At 42.4% G+C, this 23,648-nt stretch overlaps 1 protein-coding gene across 1 annotated transcript; it reads left to right on the top strand.

The window, feature by feature from the left end:
* The first annotated feature begins 449 nt into the window (after positions 1 to 449).
* Atic (5-aminoimidazole-4-carboxamide ribonucleotide formyltransferase/IMP cyclohydrolase) lies at positions 450 to 22,687 on the top strand. Its single transcript, XM_034498451.2, has 16 exons — positions 450 to 601; positions 829 to 955; positions 2,133 to 2,209; positions 3,839 to 3,905; positions 7,846 to 7,934; positions 8,334 to 8,485; positions 8,771 to 8,927; positions 11,091 to 11,216; positions 12,267 to 12,374; positions 13,506 to 13,591; positions 14,587 to 14,676; positions 16,291 to 16,419; positions 19,201 to 19,293; positions 19,832 to 20,014; positions 21,078 to 21,233; positions 21,841 to 22,687. Exons 1-16 carry the CDS (start codon positions 583 to 585, stop codon positions 21,958 to 21,960), a joined length of 1,779 nt encoding a protein of 592 aa, XP_034354342.1. The 5' UTR covers positions 450 to 582; the 3' UTR covers positions 21,961 to 22,687.
* Positions 22,688 to 23,648: the final 961 nt, after the last annotated feature.

The following is a 23,648-nucleotide window of genomic DNA, read 5'->3' as shown; positions in this document are numbered from 1 at the left end:
ATAGCATTTTACAGATTTGCAAGATGGTGATCTTGATGTAAATTCCAGGCCATTTTATAACGTGGTATGAAAAACTTTAAATGATGGTCATTTTACTTCTTTGGGGTTCTCAACTGTAGAGGTAAGAACTTCATCCGTAGGTCTCCGTGCTTGTTTTCCAGTCCCGTAAAAACAAGAGCATGGTAGATAGCTGCACAAATTCTTTCTGACATTGCCAGACAGGGTCTATTTTTTTTTTTTTTTTTTCTGGCTAGTTTTCCCCCAATCGGTGCTCTAGCCGCCGCGGCCCCACCTCTCCGGACCTCAGCTACACCCTAGATAACCTGCGAGCCGCGAGTCCCCACGCCCAGATCTGGGTTCTAAAAGAGGAAGCCCGCGGCTACCGATCCCGGGCTCCAGTGAGCTGCAGCCCCGCCCAGCGGCGCCTTCCGCCCTAGGCTGCAGCTCACTGGAGGAGGGGGCGGGACCTTGGGGTCACGTGGGGTCAACACGCCCCGCCTACCGCTTCCAGAACGGCGGGGTCCGGACTGCCAGCCTACGCACGTGGTCTGTCCGTCTCCTGACTCCGCGATCCGGCGCAGCATGGCTCCCTCCCAGCTTGGTGAGGCCCTCGCGATGCATCACAGGGGTCCGGCCTGCAACCATCCCCGCCACCCGCCCATGCAGCAGCAAGCCGCTGGCCGAGCTGGGCAGGCCCGGGGCCGGGCCTGCAGGCTGGGTGCCCCCAGTGCTGGGCCCTGGGCCTGCAGTCGCATGAGTTCCCCTCCCCAGACCCAGGAGAGCGCGGTGCCAGAGGCCGCGAGTAATGAGAAATGCTTTCTCTTTCAGCCCTGTTCAGTGTGTCTGACAAAACTGGCCTTGTGGAATTTGCCAGAAACCTCGCGTCTCTTGGTTTGAGTCTGGTCGCTTCCGGAGGCACGGCCAAAGCAATCAGGGATGCTGGCCTGGCAGTCAGGTAAGGCAGTAGGCAGTGTTAAGTCCTGGGAGAAAAGCGTTGTGAACATATTCACCAGAAAGCCATGAAATCCAGGTACTGACAAAACACCTCTCTGTAACGCTTTGGAAAAGGAAACTCACAGAAGTTCGGTTAGAACTGGAGGGCCTTGAGTTTTAGAACCCTAGGGCCCAGCCACTGTTTTCAAACAAATTAACTTAGGTGGGCCATTTGTTATCCAGAATAAACACAAATGTTCAGGCTCCTGGCCTGGCTTTAACTTGTTGCTCAGTTAGGCTGTAACGTCTTTGGAGATTTATACCTTCCTCATCTATAGCATCCATCAGAAAGTCCGAGTCAGTGACAAACAGTGGGAAGAGTTTGACAAGAGATGTCAGGAGATGATCCTGAAGGACTGGAAGGTAGAAAAGGGAAAAGACCTCAGGACAGTAAGTTCACACACCTAATAAAAGACCTGTCTTTGTTGCCATAATAATTCTTGGCTTGTGGAGAATCCCTGTAGAGGTAAATTATTCACCTCTTCATAACTCTTGTCTGTGTGAGCAGTACATAACCCCCGTACATGTGACAGCTTCAGACAGCAAGAATGCCTTTACTTATTGAAGAAATATTTTCAGTGGATTCTCTTGTGACTCTTACGGGAGTCAGGCGCATCAGGGACAGCAAACAAGTAGGCTCCTGTGAGGTGCAGTTGAGTTATTGTGGGACTGGTTAAGGTCTGCCCTGGTTGCTGTGGCATTTCAGATGAGGTATGCGCTATTGATTTGTGTATCACCTGGTTTAAATGTTTTCTCAGATGGTCATTGATATTTCCACACCAGTGCCCAATGTTTGCTTGATTCCATTAACCCTTTTTATTTTATTTATTTATTTTTTATTTGGTTTTTCAAGACAGGGTTTCCCTGTGTAGTCTTGGGTGTCCTGGAACTTTATCTGTAGACCAGGCTGGCCTTGAACTCACAAGAGATCCACCTGCCTCTGCCTTCTGAGTGATGGGATTAAAGTGGTACACCACCACTGCCCTTGAATTTATTTCTTAATTAAAGGTTATTAAGTGTCTGGACAAAGTTTTGCTTAAGTTGGACTTTAAAAAAAAAATCTCATGTAGACTTGGTAAGAGATGCTTTGAATCCTGGAAAGTGACAATTCAGTAACTGTTTCATTACTCTGTTTTCAGAGATGTGTCTGAGCTAACAGGGTTTCCGGAAATGTTAGGGGGGCGTGTGAAAACCTTGCATCCTGCTGTCCATGCTGGTAAGTGGTTGAAGGTTATAAACCTTCAGTTTATAACATATTTTAGTTCATAGTTTCAAAGGATACAGGAAGAAGAAATAAATCATAAGCCCCAAATCAGTTTTTTAAAAAAGTATATTTCTCCCATTAATCCCTTTAAAATCTGACTCCTCAATACAAGACAAGTTCAGATTGTTTTCCTCCCTTGCTTTTGATCTCAACCTACCGACTAGCTAATCTAGATTGTGTTATTTCTATATACAGTCTGACTGTACACTTCTGTAGTTCACACTTGGAATAGAGTGTTACACCGTAATTGTTTCTCAGAAGAATGTGACTTCTGTTCATTTGCCTAGCATAGCAAGCCCTCTAAGCAGTAATAGCCACAGAACCTGCATTGCAGGTTGCAGTAAAACTTGTGAAGAAAAACCAGAAAGCTAGTGCCGGAGAGATGGCTGGGCCTTAGCATCTGAGAGCACCTTCTGCTCTTGCAGAGGACCCAGGTTCAGTTCCTGGCACCCACATTCCAGTTTAAAACCCACTTGCAGGGGATCAAATTCTTTTGACCTTCTTAGGCACTAGGCATGGGTGGTAATCATACGGATATACTTGGCCAAACCATCATGCATATAAATGAATAGAAAAACAGGAAAAGCAAGGGAAGAGACTGAAAAGCCGAGAATTATCAGTCAAGTCATGAGCTATAGCTTATGAAAATGTAGATTGGAAGACTGGCAGAGGTTATGTAGAAATATCTTTTACGGTTTTTTGGTTTTAGGGTTTTGCTTTGCATAAGAAAAAGGAGTTAGGTCATTTTGGTTTTTTGAAAGTCTCTCTTTGAGGCCAGAGTAGCCTAGAATTCACTATGTAGTTCATGCTAGTCTGGAACTGTTAGCCTCTTAATGCTGGGGTCAGAGGTATGGGACACAACGAGGCCCAGTGAGAATTAAGTATTGAGGGGAAGGGTGGTTTTGTTGTTGCTGTTTGTTTGTTTGTTTGTTTGTTTATGGAAGCAGGGTTTCTCCATGTAGCCTTGGCTGTCCTGGAACTCTGTGTAGACCAGGCTGGCCTTAAACTCAGACATCTGTCTGCCTCTGCCTCCTGAGTGCTAGGATTAAAGGCGTGCACCGCCACGCACTGCTGGTTGTTTTATTTTAATGAAATAAGGTATTACTATGTAATTCAGGCTTGCTGTTAAATCTATCTTGCCTTCACCTGTGTGCTTGGAGTATAGGCCTGTGCTACTGTATCTATAAATGTCTTCATTTTTGTTTGTTTGTTGTTTGTTTCAGAGCTCTTCAACTGGGTGTAATGTTTAAGAATATTAGGTGCTTGGTACGTTTGCACCGATGTGTAATCCTAATACTTAGAAGGCTGAGGCTGGAGGGTCACTTGAGCTCCAGAGTTTAAGACTATTCTGGTTAATATAGTAAGGCCCTGTCTTTTATGTGGTGGCGTGTGCCTTTCATCCCAGTGCTCGGGAAGCAGAGTCAGGGAGATTTCTTGAGTTGGAGGCCAGCCAGCACTTTATAGTGAGATCCTGTCTCAGAAAAAGAATATTAGAGGATTTACCTTGTGAGTGATGGGACTCCACAGTATGAAGTAGCTGCATTTCTGACCTTTGCATGTCCTTTCACTTTGTTACATTAGGAATCTTGGCCCGCAATATTCCAGAAGATGCTGCTGACATGGCCAGGCTTGATTTCAACCTTATAAGGTAAAAAGTTCGAAGCTCAAACACCAGAGATGAGCGATGCTAAAACCTGATGTCTTCTGCCCTCGCTATAGAAACACGTTTCTGCATCTTCTGTGTAATATTTGTTATGTATGAGCTGTTTAATTTTCCCAGATTTGTATTTCCAAACTATGTAACTTAAATTAAAACAACCGGGACTTGGTAAGTATTTATTTAGAGCAGACTTCCCACCACTGAGTTAGACCCTTGGCCAAATCTTTGTTTTTCAAAAGGGAAGATTTAAATTTCGCTGCACACAACCAACAATGATATTGTGTCCTTTAAACATATGTAACAGCATCATTAAGGGGTGGCTTATGGCTTATGTATTATACAATTCATCCTATTAAAAAGCTGCAATTTGGGCTGGAGAGGTGGCTCAGCGGTTAAGAGCACTGACTGCTCTTCCAGAGGTCCTGAGTTCAATTCCCTGCAACCACGTGGCAGGTCACAACCGTCTGTAGCTCTAAGATTTGACACCCTCACACTCAGACATACATACAGGCGAAACACAAATGCACATGAAATAAAAATAAATCTAAAAAAAAGCTGCAATTTGGTGCTTACATTCAAAAGAGGCTGTGAAAACGTCACTACATTCATTTGTATAACATTCTGCTCTCCCATCTGTACCTCCCACCAGAAGCCCCTGTGCTTGGCACTGCTCAGTCTTACTGATTCCTCGTGACTCTTAACGTGGTGTGGTTGTTTCCTTCTCAGTTGTCATTCAACCATCTCAAGTTTTGATAACTTTGTTGATGTTTAGTTTGCTTTGTTGCTTGAGCTTTTGATGTCATCTGAAGCACCTCATCATGGTAGTGAAGGGTTGGTTTTTTTTTTTTGTTTTTTTTTTTTTTTTTTGTTTTTTCTTTTACCAGTGATTTTGTTGTTTGTAGTTAGACTTGCTTGTTTGTATTTAGACAGACTCAGTGTGTGGCTGGACTAGTCTCTGGTTCCCCACCTTCCTTAATGTCCCCAAATGCTTGGATTACCGGGCTGTACCATTTTACGCCTGGCTCTGTTGACTGAGTTAAGGTTTACGTTTGCAGAGGTGTGAGGTCTGGGTGTGGGGCTGTCCCCCGTCCCAGCATCATCTGTCAGAAGCTGCTTATTCTTCCATTGTGGTCCGAGCATCCTTGGTCTCTGGCTATGCCTCTGCACAGGGCTAAGATAGACATGGAGTACAACTTGAACTTGAAGTAGACGGCCCTGGGTCCTCCCTCTCTGTTTTTCTTATGCAAGATTGTTGAGCCATTCAGGGACACTTGAGTTTAGGATCCCTGTGCAACACTTGGGAATAGCAGTGGGACTTTTAAAAGTTCTGTATAGACACAGGAGTAATTGTCATCTCAACAACAGAAGTCTTCCAACTCATGGGTGTGAGAGTCTCTTCATTTTTGAGAAACATTAATTTTCGTTAGTTCCTTTCAACATTGTTTTGTATTTTTCAGTGTCAATTTGACACTTCTGTAATTTTGTTCTTCAGTCTTTGATTGGCCTTAATACTGTCATTTCTGCATTGTTTTCTTAATTTCCTGTCCTGATTGTTGTTTGCTAATGTGTATTATTACAATTGATTTTTGTGTATTGATCATCCATCCTGCAGTCTTGCTGGACGCATTCATTAAGGCTGATAGGTTTTCTTCTTAACAGCTTGGGACTTTCTCTATATGAACACCATTTCACGTGTATCTAACCTTGATGCCTTTCCTTTAGTTTCTTTATATATTTTTTTGGCTGAAACACAGCAAAATATTGACTAGAAATGGTGAATGGTAAACATTCTTATTTTGAATTTTAGGAAAATATTGGATTTAAGATATTAATAAACATGATGTTAGATTTTATTGTATTTTATCATGTTGAGGTACTTTACAGTTCTGAATTTATCGATGTCTTTTTTTAAATTATAGATAAATACAGAATTTTTCACACTTTGTGCATCAAGTTAATCCTGTGTCTTTTGCCTTCTGTTAATATTACAGTTTTTTTTTTTTTTTTAAGATCTTTATTTATGGGGCAAACGTGGCTTGTGGCAGTGTGAGGACAACCATAGGACTTGGTTCTCTCCTTCCACCATCTGGGTTCTGGGGACCAGTCTTGAAGCAAGCACCGTAATTTTCTGAGCCATCTTGCCAGCCCCTAATTTTTAGGTACTAAATTTTTTAGGTACTAATTTTTAGGTCCCTACCTTGCTGGGACGGTGTCTCCTTGGCTGTGGTATGTAATTTTTGTATTTTCTGGGTTAGATTTACAAGTTAACTTTTGTGTCAGCTCGCATTAGAAGCGGCAGCCTGGTAGTTTTCTTGTGATGTGTTCGTCCAGTGTTGGAATCAGGATAACGAGCCTGATCCAGTGAACTGAGAGCTCCTTGCCTCTTCTCCTGTACTCGTTCTCACCAGTGGGGATTATACTGTGGTCCTGGGGTGGATAGTTATGACCTCTCTGAAAGCAAAACAAGTATTTATTTACCTTTAGAATGCTACATTTTCATTATGTATACAGCCTCTTGGGAAAATAGTGAAAATGTGTATGTCTTAGGTAAACATCACAGTCTAAAATGAGATTTTTCTATACTCTTACAATTTTGATGTCTTCTTGAAATGTTTTAAGGTGAGGCTCTAACTATGTAGCCCAGGTTAACCTCAATCTCCAAATTCTCTGAATGTTGGGTTTACTACCACTCAGCCAAAAAAGCAAAATTTGAAATGTGAATGATTTAATAGTGATAATTAGCTGAGGCTGACCAAGAGTCAGGCTTGAAGGTGGTCTGGGGAGTAATAGTCAGCTAAGATGAGTCAGGCGTCAGCTGTGTCGGAGAGGATGATGTATGTGTACTATATCCAGAGCAGGTGAGGAGGGTCTGGGAGAATGATGCATGTGTACCGTATCCAGGTGCTGATTCTATGCTCTAAGAGCCCACAGACCTTTTTAATATGACTTCTAAGAAGGAAGGCATTCTTGTCAGAACGACCTGAGACAGACTCAGTCTTCTTTATGAAATAAAAAGGGGGGAGAGGCAGAGAGCTTTTGGGGCTGCTTGGCAAGAATCTGACATGGGCCAAGGACAAGGAAGGCAGGAATCTGACATTAGGCTAGAACAAAGAAGTAATTCCAGGCAGGAATCTAAATATTATGCTAGAACAAAGAAGTAATTTCAGGCAGGAATCTAAATTTTAAGCTAGAACAAGGAAGTAGGCTTCAGACATGAAAATGACTTTGGGCTAGGACAGGGAAGTTCGCTCAGATATTTTGGTCATCCTGATAAGCCCTTAGAAACACTGATCATAGGAGTGTTCACGGAATTTTGTATATTATTGCCTTGCTTGTTCTTTGACTATTTGTGTTTATTGACTTGCTTGTTCCTTATATTTGCATCTATTGTATTGCTAGTTTCTCAAATTAGAACTGACCTTAATACTTGCATGTAATTAAAATGCTATAAAAGCAAAAAGGAGGAGGGGGATGGGATGGGGAGTTTCTAGGAAGGGGAAATGGGGAAAGAGGATGACATCTGAAATGTAAATTAATAAAAATACCCCCCCCCAAAAGAAACAACAGCAAAAAAAAATGTTGGTGCTGAACAAGAGGCTCTGCAGTTAGGAGCCCTTGCTGTTCTTGTAGAGGACCCAGGTGTAGGTTCCAGCAGCTCACAGCAGTTTATTTATGACTTGTGAATCCTCTCCTGGCTTCCATGGGCACTACATGCATGTATATACACATGCCATGTGCATACACATGCAAGCAAATCCTTGTACACATAAAAACAATCTTTAAGAAAGAGTGTGAAGTTGTCAGGGTAACAGTTTGTGCTCTAGATCTCCACGGGTTTTAACCACATCTGTCATAACTTTTTTCCTAAATAGTTGGAAATGATAAAGCTTCAGTGTTTTAATCACAGCTAATTTTTTTCAATTGTCAGAGTTGTTGTCTGTAACCTGTACCCCTTCGTGAAGACTGTGGCTTCTCCAGATGTGACTGTTGAGGCAGCTGTTGAGCAAATTGATATTGGTAAGGTGAAAGAAACATTTCAAAACAGATGGGTGGAGATTATATTTTCTTGATTTCATTTTTATTTTTATTTTATTATTGAGTGTTTTAGTTTTGTTTCATGTCTTTGAAACAGGGGTTTGCTACATTGCCCAGTCTGGCCTTGAACTCCACTTGTAGTAATCCTCCTGCCTCAGTCTCCAACGTTCACAAGTTTGATTGTATGTCACCACTCCCAGCTTAGAAAATATTTTATAAGCTACTTTTGTGTATGGGGGGTTCAGATGAGCTATTTTCCCCTTATTTTTTTTTAGGCAAAAATTAAGGTAGAAGTGCTATTTGAAGTTACTTTATTTAAAAGAGAGTTCTTCAACTGATAGCAAAATGCCAAAGGAAAATAACATACTTTGTCCTTCAAAGGTGGCGTGACCTTACTAAGGGCTGCAGCCAAAAACCATGCTCGAGTGACAGTTGTCTGTGAACCAGAGGACTATGCGGTGGTGGCTGCAGAGATGCAGGGCTCTGATAGTAAGGACACCTCCCTGGAGACCAGGCGCCACTTGGCCTTGAAGGTGGGTACACTTCTGTGGGTACACCATGTAGTCTAAGTGTGTCAGTCCAAGCACCACTCATTTCTACTAAATATGTCGGCTTCTCACTCTCAGCTTGGCCTTCTGTCCTTCATTAAACACAGAGAAATCAAATATTGGGAAATTATTGTTAGATTCAAAGGTGGAAAGGTTAGTTATGCTACTCACAATGTGAATTGGGATGTGCTGGGGGGTGGCTGCTAAGCTGTACCTAAGTGCATTCTTGGGAAGTGTTCCTACTATCTCACTTAATGCAACTTTTTGCAGGCATTCACTCATACCGCTCAATATGATGAAGCGATTTCAGATTACTTCAGGAAACAGTACAGTAAAGGAATTTCTCAGATGCCCTTGAGGTATGGGATGAACCCCCATCAGACTCCTGCCCAGCTGTATACACTGAAGCCCAAGCTTCCCATCACAGGTAAAGTATGAGAAGTACCTGTTGTGTAGACACCCAGATTTCTCTGTGTTGTATCTGAAGTTACTCCCATTCAGAATATAAAAATAAATTATTTAGTAGGCCTTAGAACCATCCAGAATTGAGGTGCACGGAAAGTGTCAGAGTAGTGCCGCAGCTGCAAACCACAGGTCCTGGGTGGTAGGCAAAGCCCATGGTAGAGATGACAAACTGTTTTGGAAGACTTGAGGCTGGAATTGCTGAGATTTCCAGAAGAAGAGCAGACCAAGCCTGTGGTGTGTCTATAATTGGTAGTTGAGGCAGTGAAGAAAGAAGCAGAGGAAACTCTTGTGTGTTTCAGTGGATTGAGAACCACTATCTGTTTGACAGATGTTACAAGAAGTGATTTCCTTATTGGGCCTAAAGGCCAGTTGTTTACTTGAGTTCTCCCATTAGGGTGACAGCCCCCAATGCAAAAACTATTGCATTTCAAGTCTACATTTTGCATTTTTATAAGAATTTTTTAGGGCTGGAGTGTCACCTGCACTCTGGGAAGCTGTGTTCTACCCTCAACACTGAAAAACTATTCATTTGTGCTGTGTGAGTCTTCATTGTTCCTTATGTATGTGTCTGGGTACCTCATTCCTACGAAAGGTAAAAGTGTTATTTGTGCTCGTGGCAGAAGAGGTCCCAGCTTGTAAACAAACAGCAGCTTCTTATAAGAGATGTATTCACAGGATTTCTCCTGAACACTTATTTATATAATAGAAAAAGTATTTTGCGTTTTTATGTGGTTTGAATGTTTGGTGATTAAGAGTGTACATGCCTGTTTGTCTGAAACAAAGCTGAAGCAGAGAATAAAAATGGAATTGTGTGTGTATTTGATTTTTGTCTTTGTTTTGTCTTTTACTTTCTTCTGACTGGAAGTGAGATGGTGCATGTTTGTTTTGTCTAGTAGACAGGGCATTCTCTGTAGTGCTTTCTGTTACGTCTGACCAGTTACTAGCACCTCTGAGAATATGATGTGAGGTGAACCAGTATTCTGGGAGGTGTTTAGACATGACTATTCCTCTACTCACCTTCCCACTCAAAATTCGACAAGCTGCCCACAGAGGCAGGAGCTGGAGAAGGGAGCTGAGCTAATGATCTCTGGTCTGCTTTGCTTGCTAGGTGTCTCACAGTTTAATGCTTCCTACCGACTTCCTTTCTTCCAAACCTGTACATCAAAATTCCTTGGGGATATGTTGTGCTTTTCTTTCTGTTGGGGAACTTATTTTGGGCAGGATCTCAGGATCCTCCTCTCTCATCCCCAACTGTTGAGATTACAAGCACACATCATTCTGCTCTGCTGCACCTGCAGTTTGTCTGGCTGTTCTTTGGATAATGGTTTTCCTGTGTTTTCATGGAACTCTTTGCAGTCCAGACTGGCTTTGAACTTGGAGAGATTCACCTGCCTCTGCCTCCTGACTGCTGGGATTAAATGCAAACAGTACCATGCCTGCCTGCAGCTTCTATTGCATCCCCTCTGAAAGATGAAAACACCACCATTTCTGTTACTCCTCCTGTTCAGGGCACTTTAACTTGTGCCATATTTGATAGGGTTTTTTTGCTTGTGTTTGTTTGTTTTAAGTTGAAAAGGTATATGATTTATGACATACCCTGTCACTGTTATTTTCATAAATATTTAATCTGGTCACATGGATGTAGCTGATACCTGGTCTTGTCATTGTTACTGAGTCTCTTACTGTTGTATTTCTATTCTGCAGGGGTGGGGTGGGGGTGCGCTTCTCTGAAGATGACCCACGTGCTCTGCTCCTTTTGAAGTTGGGTTACTGATAGGTTTAGAGATGCCTATTTACCTCTTGATTAATTTTTCTTCTTTGACAGAGAGGATGGTTCTTGAATCTCATTATGTATCCCTGGCTGTCCTAGAACTTGACCTGTAGACCAGACTGGCCTTGAACTCCTATAAATCTACCTGCTTCTGCCTTCCCATTGCTGGGACTAAAGGTGTACCCCACCTCCAGCCTTTGATTGCTTTTTGTACTTTTGTGTAAAATCACGTCCAAGTTGTATATATCCTAGGTATGTTACTTTTTAGGTAGTGTGTGTGTGTGTGTGTGTGTGTGTGTGTGTGTATCCTTTCTAAACCTGCTTGTTAATGTGCATGTGTGTTTTCATGTATAGTTCTCAACGGAGCCCCAGGGTTCATAAACTTGTGTGATGCTTTGAACGCCTGGCAACTGGTGACAGAACTGAGAGGAGCAGTAGACATTCCAGCCGCAGCTTCTTTCAAGCATGTCAGCCCAGCAGGTGAGAAAAGCCTTCCAGAATGTCCTAAAATGCTTAGAAGGCTTAGAAGTGCAGATGCCTGTTAGACAGCCCGGGACATCCTAGGCCACTTTTGGCAAGTCTGTTGATAGTAATGTCATAGTCATAGAAACCTTGGTAATATAGTCCATATACACATAATTATGTGACAGTGTCAGAAGATAGGGCAATTGCACTGTTGGCTCTTGCAGTGTGGTTCTGAAAGTTTAGGAATGAAAGTGAAGTGACATAATCTCATAAAACCAGAGAACTGCTGTTCCATGTTGGAATTGTACCTTAGTAAACAAGCAGAGAGTGTTCATTTAGCATTCTGCTTCTGTTTATATTGAATGAGACATTCCTTTGTGTCTACTCTCAAGTCCTTAAGTCCACACACAATTCCATAATCCATAATGCCACAAGGGCTGCTTGGAGTCTCACTCACCACTGTTGTTAATATTTATTGGGCGCTAAAGTGCAATAAGTGAGCAGAAATAAATAGTGTGTAGCACCAAGCAGAGCAGTCGGCACTGCGGGGCCTGCCTGCCTGCCTGCCTGCCCACAGCAGCGTGGCCCGGCTGCGAGGCCTCTGCTTCCACGGCAGAGGGAAGATGCCACTGTCCCCAAAATTGTGGTTTTGGTGTTTAACTACCTCACTGAGTAAGTAGTTTTTGTTTAATTTGGCCTAAGTAATAAAAAAAATATACTTCACATTTGTTTGAAAAATATAGGTCTTTAAAAATGTAAAGTTTTAGAATCATTTTGCCTTGCTTTCTTTGTTTCTTTTGTGGTGCTGTGAAATTGAACCCAGTCTTAGAACACGTCTTACCACTGACATACATACATATCCAGCCCTTTAACAAAATATTTTGGTATGAATATTGAAAAGTAGCAATTTGAGGTTTTAGGTTTGTTTGTGCTTTTAAACAGTTGCATGTGTGTGTGGTGGTGAGGGGGTGCCCAGTCAGTGCTTAGCCTTGGGGGTTGGAGGTGCTTGGCCACTGCTTTTCCTGCCCACCATCGCTAGCCCCACTTTCTCATTTTCTTTGCCAGGTGCTGCTGTTGGGGTTCCACTCAGTGAGGACGAGGCCAGAGTCTGCATGGTCTATGACCTCTATCCGACCCTCACACCCCTGGCCATTGCCTATGCAAGAGCAAGAGGTCAGTCAGATAAGAGATTTTGTTATTTAGAGGAAACAGCAATGTGTTTTGTTTTGTTTTGTTTTTCGAGAAGGGATTTCTCTGTGTAGCCCTGGCTGTCCTGGAACTCACTTTGTAGACCAGGCTGGCCTCGAACTCAGAAATCCACCTGCCTCTGCCTGCCAAGTTGCTGGGATTAAAGGTGTGTGCCACCACTGCCCAGCAACAGCAATGTTTTATACCGAATAGAGCAAATAGTACTACCCGTGGCTTATAGGACTTAAATTTGTCTTTCATTGTTTTAAATTAATACTTGAGATGAATATATTCACAAAAATACATGTTAGTGTTTTAATGTAATATGTGGAAACAAATGAGATTGATACATTTTATTTTTGATTAGGTACTTGAATACTTTTTTTTTTTTTTTTTTTTTTTTTTTTTTTTTTTTTTTTTTTTTTTTTTGGTTTTTCGAGACAGGGTTTCTCTGTGTAGCCCTGGCTGTCCTGGAACTCACTTTGTAGACCAGGCTGGCCTTGAACTCAGAAATCCGCCTGCCTCTGCCTCCCAAGTGCTGGGATTGAAGGCATGTGCCGCCACCGCCTGGCACATTTTTATTAATAAGAAAATGCATAGCTTTCTAACCACTAAGTTTGATTTGTCTTAGATTTTATATACTCAGAAATACAAGATTCTTGTATAATGACCAGCAGATACAAGTACATGAAGGGTTTTGAGAAACTACTACAGTGTATTAGTTACAGCCATAGGCTGCAACTGCAGCCTTGTGCTGAGTCCTGCCTGCCTCCCGCGTCTATAAATGCAGACTGGACAGAGGCCAGGTAGCTTGCTTATTTTCAGTAGCTGATGCTGACTTATAGCTACGTGCTAATTTCGAAGGTAAAATTAATTCTGTCTTACCAATTATTTGACTGATGGTGCTAACTGATTAGCTTTAGAGAAAGTATGTTTTGTTTTCCACATCACTTGTATAATATACCCACCCACATTGTAGTAACAGAGTTTGGGGAGGTGCATGCCACATGCCATCATGTCTTTGAATCTGAGAGAATCTGAGAGGAAATACTCCATCACATGGGTTTTTCTATGCAAGGTTGCTTTATGGAGAATGCCTTTAACTTCCATTTACAGGAGCCGACAGGATGTCTTCATTTGGTGATTTTGTTGCATTATCTGATGTCTGTGATGTCCCAACTGCAAAAATTATCTCCAGAGAAGTGAGTAGAGGTTCGGGTATCTTGAGCCAGATGAAACTGAATGACTTGTTCCTAGGTTTCATTAAAACCATAGCCTACAGTGGTAATGTTTGTTCCAGCCGTTTACCATGTAGGATACTGAGATGTGCATAACACAAATCCTTGACTTTTTGTTAATTTCAAGATTTAAGGTTTCAGGTAGGTGTTTGTCTTGATCTTTAAATCTTCTGCTGAGTGTGCTTAATGCCCAAGTTACTATTGTTAAAGGTAGAGCCATCATGCTTGGTAAAGAAATCATGATGAACCCTTAGCAATCCGAATGATTAGGATGGAGGAAGTGTGAACCACTTTGATGAACTAACCCTCATCAGTTAGCACCAGGCTCACATCTCACCATTAGTGCTTGGGGGCAGAAGGAGAAAAGGTAGCTCAGAGAAGAAAAGAAATACTGGTCTAGGGAGTCTGTGGTGGGTGCTGTTGGGTTACTTTAGTGATTCAGTCTGTGGTCTTAAGCCATCCCAACCATGCTGAGCTGGTATGCCACTCGCAGGTGGCTCTCACTGAGATGCATCTATAGTTGCAAGATGGCAGATCTCTGGGACCTTACTCGCTTGCCCTGTGTTCTCTTGAGCCAGGCTGGAGTGTGCTCTTTAGTACAGGCCTCGACCCCACTTCATGAGCAGAATGCCGTAAGAATAATACCTCGATTATTAGAGTGAATCTGCCATTTGTTCTTAGTTAAATCTAAGATTAACCACAGAAAGTATGATAGGACAGCTTGCAATAAGCAACCCTAAAGAATAATCCTGAGTCTACTGGTTTTGGTTTTTGGGGTTTTTTTTTTTGTTGTTGTTGTTTTGTTTTGTTTTTGTTTCTTTTTTTTTTTTTTGAGTTTTAATGTTAGCATTTTTTATTGATAGTTCTTGTACATCACTTAGGACAACTAATTGTTGGTATATCTTATAGATTTATTCTCCGATTTCTAAAAATAAGAATTTAATTTAATATATTTACAGGTGTCAGATGGTATTGTTGCCCCGGGATATGAAGAAGAAGCCTTGAAAATACTTTCTAAAAAGAAAAATGGAAATTACTGTGTTCTTCAGGTCTGTGCAGTTCCAAAGTTAGGTGGTAATTTAGTCTTTGGGTTTATTTTGTGTTCTCTCCCCCTGTGTATCTCTGTTGTATTGGGACAGCCTTCAAATTTATGCCTCTGTATTGTAGTTATCTTTGTCCCTTTCCCCCTAGCTGGACTAGGGTTGAACTGTATAGCTCAAGGGGGGCCTCAAGCTCGTAGCTTTGCGAATGCTGGGATTAGATGCTTACAGCAGTGCGCCACAGCAGACTCCTCTGTTCTTCCTGTTTATGAGACAGGGTCTCACTATGGAGCCTTTGGCTGGCCGAAAACTCGGAGGTACACCAGCCTCTTCATTACTCTCAGTGCTCCAATTGAAGGTGTGGTGTGTACCTCCTCACCCTGCCAGACACCTTTATTTTTTAGTCTTACCCTTTTTATATAGGTGGTTTGGGGTCTTCAGAGTCTCTCTTTTAACTTTTATTTTTATTTACATGTTTTTTTTGTTGAGATGTTATTAAGTATTATAGTCACCCCCCCTGCCTGTCCCACTGCCACTGTTACCCTTTACAATGACTGCTCTAAATTTCTTCTTTGCCCTTCCAGAAATAATCAGGACACTCCACCAGGTGTTCATCTGCATTTCTTTTGTTTCTTATTCTTGCATACCCTGCTTCACACCCTTGCAAATCTGTCCCAAGTCTTTATATAACTTATCTAAGTTCTGAGAGAAATAGAGCTGGGTCACAAGCTATGTATATTGGTGACTTTATGCTGCCCCTTGAAGCTGAATGTCCTCGTGGCCATGGTGTTTTTAAATTTTTCAACTTTGGAATTATATGAACATTACATCTCAGATTTACCGACTGAGCATCTCACACACATGGGATATGCAAGCTATAATTCTTATTTTCATATATTATGTTACTTTACTTTTTTCATTTAGTTAGTAATATTGTCACCAAGAATGTGCTGAGATTTGAACCTGGGGTACTTGTGAATGGTAGCTAGAAACTCTACCACTGAGTTGCCTAGGCTAGCCTTGAACTAACTCACTTTGTAGCCAGCACAGGCCTTAGCCTTTCAGGTCTCCTGCATTAGCCTTCCCAGATTAAGCTAGAGTGTCAGGCATGTGCCACTAGGCCAGAACCCAGTTTTAACTTGTAATTCAAATATTGGCCAAATTTCTTTAAAAGATTTTTAGGAAGAAAGGAAAACTAGAATGTGAGTGTGCCTCAGCCTGACTTGTGAGTCTGTTCTAGCTGCCAACTGTAGAAAAGGACTAAAGGGATGGTAACTTACAGAACAGTGTGCCATGATGGTTAGGGATTTTGGTGCCTGGCTGTTGTATTGTGTCCTTACTAAGTGATGTCATCACACAGTTCATGTTAGGGAAGTGGGTGTAACAAAACAGTGAAGTCGTTCCTGTGCTAGTGTCTGGGCCTGTTTTCTGAGACACAGCATGGCTGTGTAGCTCAGGCTGGCCTAGAACTTAACTGTGACTGAGCCTGGTCTCTAACCTGTAGTCCTCCTGCCTCATCCTTCCATGCACTTTCATATACAGCAAGAATGATATATTTTTGTGTGTGTGGAAAATTTGAGAGTGTAGATATAATACTTAAAAATTTTAAAATTTGTGTCTTAGATGGACCAGTCCTACAAACCGGATGAAAATGAAGTTCGAACACTCTTTGGTCTTCGTTTAAGCCAGAAGAGAAATAATGGTGTCGTTGACAAGTCGTTATTTAACAATATTGTCACCAAGAATAAGGATGTAAGTTTGAAAGTATCTGAACTAAAAGTTAATAGCATGTCTGTCTTTAGTATATGTAAGCTTATCATGTATTAAGGTCCATCCGTTTTTGTAACAGGATGACACATTAGAAGCTTATGTGTGTATGTACTTAAATAGAAATAAGTATCTTCAGTCATACCTAAGTAAGATCGTGTCTTCTGCAACTGCATGCATTAGGTCACAGATGTTTTCAGTGCTGATACGTGTTGCTCTGCTTCAGGAAAAGCTACCTGACAACCTGCATATGATCTGTGCACTTGGATATTTAGGTCGTGTCCTTTGTCACCCCGTACAAGAGGTCTATTCTTGGGATAATGATGATCTGGGGAGAATACTTACATGCAGTATTCCATTCAGTCATAGTACAGTGTGGGAGAGGACCGTCCTCTGTATTGTACAAACTACAGAATTGGGACAGAGAGTAGTTAAATCTGTCTAGTTACAAGATAGAGAAATAAATGAGAGAGGTAGTTGTGTGTGTGTGTCTGTGTGTGTGTGTGTGTGTGTGTGTGTGTGTGTGTGTGTGTGTGTATTGGAATTGAACACAGAGCCTGAGCTAGGCCTTAGTCCCTGAGGTATTGAGCCTTCAGTGTTGAGGGATTGTTTTTTGGTTTACCTGCTAACGTGCCTGGACTTTCTATTTAGTGCTGGGCACTTGATGTGCAGATATTTTGAGAGTCTGGTGTGTTTTCGCCCTGGAGAATTGATTATGCTCTTGGCAGGCAGATGAAGCAAAATGACTCATGTTGTGAAGGACTGAGCTGATTTGAACTTAGGCTTAGGTGTTTGTAAGGAATGGTCTGTCTGGTTCAGCTCTACTCTGCAGAAGCCTGGGGTGTCTGTTCAGATCCTCCTCTTGTGTCCTCTGACCTTGCATTGCTTCAGCATCATGTACGACTTCTGAAAGCCATCTGGGCCCTCTTACCTACCCTCTCTTCTTTCGTGCTGCTTGGGAAATGTTTAGAATTGTTGAGCTTGTTGTTTTATTTCTAGTTTTTTCTCTAGATCTTTGCTGTGGGCCTGGCTTTTCTGTGTGCTTCTGGAGGGGCGCTGGTCTATTTACAACAGGCCATTGTAGTGAGAGTAGAAGATAGAAGAGATCTGAAGTCTTCCCCCTTTAAAACTAGTGCTTCAGTTGGGAGTTTCCTTCCACCCACCCCACAGGCATTTCTCATAATCTTTGATCCAGCTCAGAGTGCCAGGGGTATATTTGAAGTGGACTTCTGAGAGGCTAGTTTTCTATAGAGTCAGATTTGTACTTGTTGGCTCAAATGATGAAGGGTATATTAATATTAATGTATAATATTAGAATAATAAATTCCCTTAAAATATACTTTTTTTAGTAAACCATTTGTTTATTTATTTTACTATTTACATCCCACTCACTGCCCCCTCCCGGTCACCCCCTCCCACAATCTCCCCATCTCCCCTAAAAATCTTTGAAAACTAAGCTTTGAATTTTGAGATTTAAGAAGTGTGGGTTCACATGCAGTTGTTGAGGTCTCCTGTATTCTTTACTCCATTTCTCTTTTACAGAGTAGAAGCTTAATTTGGATGAAGCCAAGCTTACCTTTTTGTTAATTTTAAAATTTCCATTGCATGTGCTCATTATACATGATACTGTGTAACATAAGGACGTTTTCATACAGCGTGCATTGTTTTAACCATACATACTTTCTCTCTCTGCCTCCCTCTGTTTTTAGTCCTCCCTGCTCTCTTTACTTCTCTTTCTTCCCATAGACAGTTTTTTCTTCTTTCATATTGCACATACTATAGATTGATGATTTTATATATCTATAGATCTAGGGAGCACAAGCAAAATAGAATATTTGTGTTTCTGAGAATGGTTTAATTATTTACCTAATGTGATTATCCTTAATTACACCCATTTTTTCGCAAGCAACATAACTTCATTCTTCCTTCTCTGTGTAGTCTCGGCTGGCCTTGAAGCCCAGATCATGCTTCCTCAGCCTCTGAGTGCTGACTGCCGAGACTGCAGCCATCCTGTGTCTTACCTTTTTGTAGCTGGTGTAATTGTCTATAGCTGATACCCCTGTACCTGCTTAGAGAACACACTTGGTTCCTTGTTCTTGTTTCTAATTTGTAGCAAAGGTGACATTTTGGGATTCTTACAGACTTCATGCTGAATGTTGGCTTAGAGTTTGTAAAATTTGTTTTGTTTTGTTTTTTTCAAGATCTTTGTTTAGACCAGGCTGGCCTTGAACTCACAGAGATCCACCTGCCTCTGCCTCCCAAGTGCTGGGATTAAAGGTATGCACAACTGCTACCAAGTGAAAATATTTTTAAATAGCTTCTTAAAATGTTCTCAGCAAAGCAAGAAATATTACATTTGACTTTTCCAGAACAGCACTGGTTATATGTACATCATAGCAGTGTACAACATATATGAAAATTAATCTTAATGTCAGTTCTGATCTTACATCCTCAGTTAAAGAAATTCCGACCAAAAGGTATTGTTTGTCATTTTCAAATAAAGACAGTGTTTCCCATCATGTTGCCGAATAGTTGTTATCAGTGTGAGGGTGACACGTGGGACTCTGCAGAGAGTACACTGCATTAGTCACAGGTGTGCTCACATGGTTCAGTCTTGAGTAAAGCATGGCAGCCTGCAGCATGATTCCCTCATCTGGCTGTCATTGAGGGACCTAATCAAATTACATGTCTGTTGCACTGTATCCATAGCTTAAAATGAAGAGCTTGCCAAAGCCTGGTGAGACTTAGCCCTCCTGTTTGTTTCAGCTGCCGGAGTCTGCCCTCAGAGACCTCATTGTTGCCACCATCGCTGTCAAGTATACTCAGTCTAATTCCGTGTGCTATGCCAAGGACGGGCAGGTAACCAAGCTGTCGGGACAGAAAGAACAGTAGGCAAAAGCCCATCTGCCTTGGTGCCAGGAAAGGGAGATTTGCCAACGTTCTCTTCCTGCTGTGTCAGTATTTACTCAGCACCTTGATGGATGTGAAAACTAACCCAGAGCCAAGTACTGCACTTGGTTACACTGGTTCTTCTTGCTTAGAGGGAGCTGCCTTGGGTGGGGTTAGTGAGACTGGTTCTCACACACACACACACACACACACACACACACACACACACACACACACACACACACCTACCTAGCCCACAGGTTGTTGTTGGTGCCAAAGAGATACTAGTGTGTGATTCAGAAGAGCCTTTCAGGGATTTCATGGTTGCCAGCTATTAAGATTGTCAGTTTTAGTTACTAAATCCTGACAGACTGTGGTGTCTGGTCCTTGGGCAGGATCTACAAAGCCAGCAAAGCCACTCAGAATGGAAGCTTCATTACTGTCATCCTTTGAAAAGGTAATGTTGCTGGGAGAAGTGTCATTGATTACTAATATCCTTGTTCCTCAGGTTATTGGCATCGGAGCAGGACAACAGTCTCGGATACACTGCACACGCCTTGCAGGTGACAAAGCAAACTCTTGGTGGCTTCGACACCACCCACGAGTGCTTTCCATGAAGTTTAAAGCTGGGGTGAAGAGAGCAGAAATCTCCAATGCCATTGATCAGTATGTGACCGGCACCATTGGTGAGGTACGGACTGATGGAGTTCCTGGTGAACCATGTTATGATAGTCTCTTTTATGACGGCTTTCACCGTCCTACCACAGAGAGACTTCTCAAATCCCTCAATAGTCTGAAATCCTTAAAATATCTTTCTAATCCCTGTCAACTTCACTGCTGCACCCTTTCTGAAACCACAAACCTCTGCTTCCTGGGTAATGAATTTGGATTAATTTTGTAAACCCATACTTCTCCTGCGGGTTATAATTTTGTTATTACAAGGATTGTTTTTCTCCATCACTCAGCATCTCCTAGCATCAGCAGAGGCTTGCTGCCTGGCAGTGTATTAGACTTTAGCGGCTGTACATGATCTGATAGCTGGTCACCAGGGCCTTCTATGACACTCTCTACTAAAGCCGTTAGCAACTCCATGTGGGTTTGGTACTTTTCTTTGGTTTGGTTTGGTTTGGTTTGGTTTGGTTTGGTTTGGTTTGGTTTGGTGTAAGATGGTGGCTGTGGTGTAGGCTGACCTGCACTGCAGCTCTCAGTGCAGGGTTGTCGGTATGCTCCACTGAGACCTGCAGAAGGCCTTACTACTATTACCTTTGCATTGGGAGTTACACATCACTATCTGTTTTGTAAGGTAACAAACATCCAAACAGTAGTAAATGCCATGCATCGTTTTGATTTGTCTACTGACGTTATACCTGAGACAGTTGTACATGTGTGTAGTTCATCTACACACACATCAGTTACTGCTAAACACCAGTCCAGCTCTAGATGGGACATGAAGAATTGTCTTAAATGGTTTGGTGAAGGTATATGAAGTTATAGATTTAACTTTGAGATTCGGGAATATGGTAGGTTTGAGATAAACAAAAGAACAATATAATCTCTTTGGCACTCTTAAGAATGACCTTTCCTTAAGGAAAATGGTTTTTTAAACATCAAAGAACTTCTGGAAATAGGAACCTCAGCATGTGGTTGTTTGGTGGGCAGCCATAGGAGAATGCCCTAGTGGTTGCTGGCATTGTGCTCTCATTGGCGTGAGCTAAAGGTGATGCTGGGCTCACTGTGCATCCCTGGCTCCCTAGGGTGAAGACCTGGTGAAATGGAAAGCACTGTTCGAAGAGGTTCCTGAGTTACTCACTGAGGCAGAGAAGAAGGAGTGGATCGACAAGCTGAGTGGCGTGTCTGTCAGCTCCGATGCCTTCTTTCCTTTCAGGGATAATGTAGACCGAGCTAAAAGGGTAAGTATTGGTGTGTGCTGGGATGGAGAATTGTAGGAATGATTTCAGATACCCCCTTAGAGGCTGGGGATGTGCATAGACCACGTGACCAGTTCATGCCGGCCTCAGTTTCAATTCCTAGCACCACAAAATATAGCAACTGTGCTTCCTGTGTTTTAACTTTCGTAGAGTTGCATAGTGAAGCTTCATCAATTTGATACAAATAAGGAATTATTTTACTTTCCTATGTGATAATAGGTATAATCTAAATTCTCTTGCTTTGCCTGAATATTCCGTTAGCTTATGCTTTTTAAAAAGATGTATTTATTTTTATGTTTGTTTAACCAGCATGCATGTATGTGTGTGGTATGTATGTAGGTAGGTATGTGTACCTACCTGGTGCCCAAGGAGGCCAGAAGAGGGCGTCAGAGGCCCTAGATCTGGAGTTACAGATGGTTGTGAGTGCTGTTATGGGTCCTGAGAACCAAACTTGAAATCTTTGGGAAAGCAGCCAGCGCTGTAAACCATTGAATCACCTCCCATCGTTGCATTTTAGAGGGGAGTTTTTCCCTAGGTATGCATGTTGCTGTGCCTTAAGTCACCACTGGTTTGGGGTTTTCCTCCGCAGAGTGGTGTGGCCTACATTGTTGCTCCATCGGGATCTACCGCTGACAAGGTTGTGATCGAGGCGTGTGACGAGCTGGGGATCGTCTTGGCTCATACAGACCTCCGGCTCTTCCACCACTGACCGTAGCCGACATTGTTCCTGTTCGCAGATAATCGTGTGCGATCTTGAAAGTCCTCTTTTTAAAGAGTCATTTGTATCTTAATATTTGGGTCTATGGTTTTAGGTAGTTGGGTCTTACTTATTTGAAAAGTATAGCTTTTTAGCCTGAGACACCATGTGCAGAGGCTTGTTTCTGCAAAAACCTGAAAGCATCCCTCCCTCCTGGAGCCAGCTTTCATGAAAACTCCCTGTGAGACACCTAAGCGCAGGTAACCAGGAGAAGCCAAGCTGCCTTATGATGACACGTCCCCCCCTGCGGACTGCTCTCCCCGGGGCTTCTTTCTTCGTGCCTCTCAGAAGCTTGGCTGTCTGTCAGGAGGCAAACAGCCAATTATCCCCTGGGAACTGGATCCTTAGCGGGATCTAGATAATGCTGATACGCTCTCTCTCCAGAACTGCTTAAAACTTCTGTTAGCTACTTGGTATACCTGTTTGGTACAAACCTACAAATGGCCCAGTGTTCTACTAGAGCTTTTCACCCAAAGTGAGCAGATAAGAACTCGGGGTGTGGGGGAAGGGGTGTCAGTGCCTCCCCGTACCAGGCAGGACATAACTGGATCTGTGTCCCTGTGTTTGTAGGCCTGACTGTTCACACAGAGGTTGCCTGTGGTCAGCTGTAACCTTTGGTCAGTTAGCTTTATGTTAGTTTTGCCTTCTTTCCACTCCTCTAAATAAATTTTAAAAGGTTTTGGTTTTGTGGTTACTTTGTTTTGTATTTTGACACAAGGTTTCTCTGTAGCTCTTGCTGTCCTAGAACTTGTAAATGAGACGGGTCTGGAACTCACAGAGATCTCCTGCCTCCTCTGCTTCTGAGTGCTGGAATTAAAAGCACACTCAGCACAGAAAATTTTATAATAAATAGTCATCTTTGTGAGTCGTTTCTGTGCTGGCTGATCTTTTAACTCTTGGAATGGCCCATTGACACAAAGTGGACTTAAGTAATCAGTAAGCGGCTGTGGCTTCACAGAGCAGAGACCCCCTCAGCTTTGGTTTCTTGGATTACTTGCTGCTATAGCGACATTTCCTGCCTCTTTGAAGACATAAACCATCTTGCTCATGCTGACTGCCATCCTTCTGAATGAGATGCCCTAGAAGTGGGACTTTCTCTCCAGTCTCCGCCAACCTTTGGGTCTCACCTCCTGAAGCACCTGAGCCTTAACCTATCCAAAGGGGCCTCGTGGCTGCTGTTCTATTGCTGTGCTAGGGATACAAACCCATGCTAAGCGAGTGTCCTACTACTGCGCTGTAGTCTGAGCCTCACGGGGCTCCTGAACTCCCAAGGCACAGACACACATACATGCTGGCAGCCACAGCGTTTCTTAACTTATTTTTAGTAGCAATAAATAGCAAATGCAGATTTTTGGCTCATAGATTATTAAATGTGCTGTCTTCCTCAAGTTATTTAGCTTGGTTGAAGGTGAACATAAAACTGTCATTGGAACCATTTATCCGCTTAACCCTATACTGCCTCGTTGAGCTTACATACATAACGCTAACCACTGCCCTTTTGAGTATTTAAACTGGTGTGTCCTCAGACCTGGGAGGTGATGGTAGGATTCAAGCTTGCCATATAAACTTGTTACAAATAAAAATAGTGCTGGGGGTGGGGAGGAGATGAATTTAATTTTTAACAAGATGTTTTAGAGAAC

The sequence above is a fragment of the Arvicanthis niloticus genome, chromosome 3 (assembly GCF_011762505.2).
Source record: "Arvicanthis niloticus isolate mArvNil1 chromosome 3, mArvNil1.pat.X, whole genome shotgun sequence".
Taxonomy (NCBI): domain Eukaryota; kingdom Metazoa; phylum Chordata; class Mammalia; order Rodentia; family Muridae; genus Arvicanthis; species Arvicanthis niloticus.
The sequence above is the reverse complement of the archived record's forward strand: the minus strand, read 5'-3'. Positions and strand labels throughout refer to the sequence as shown.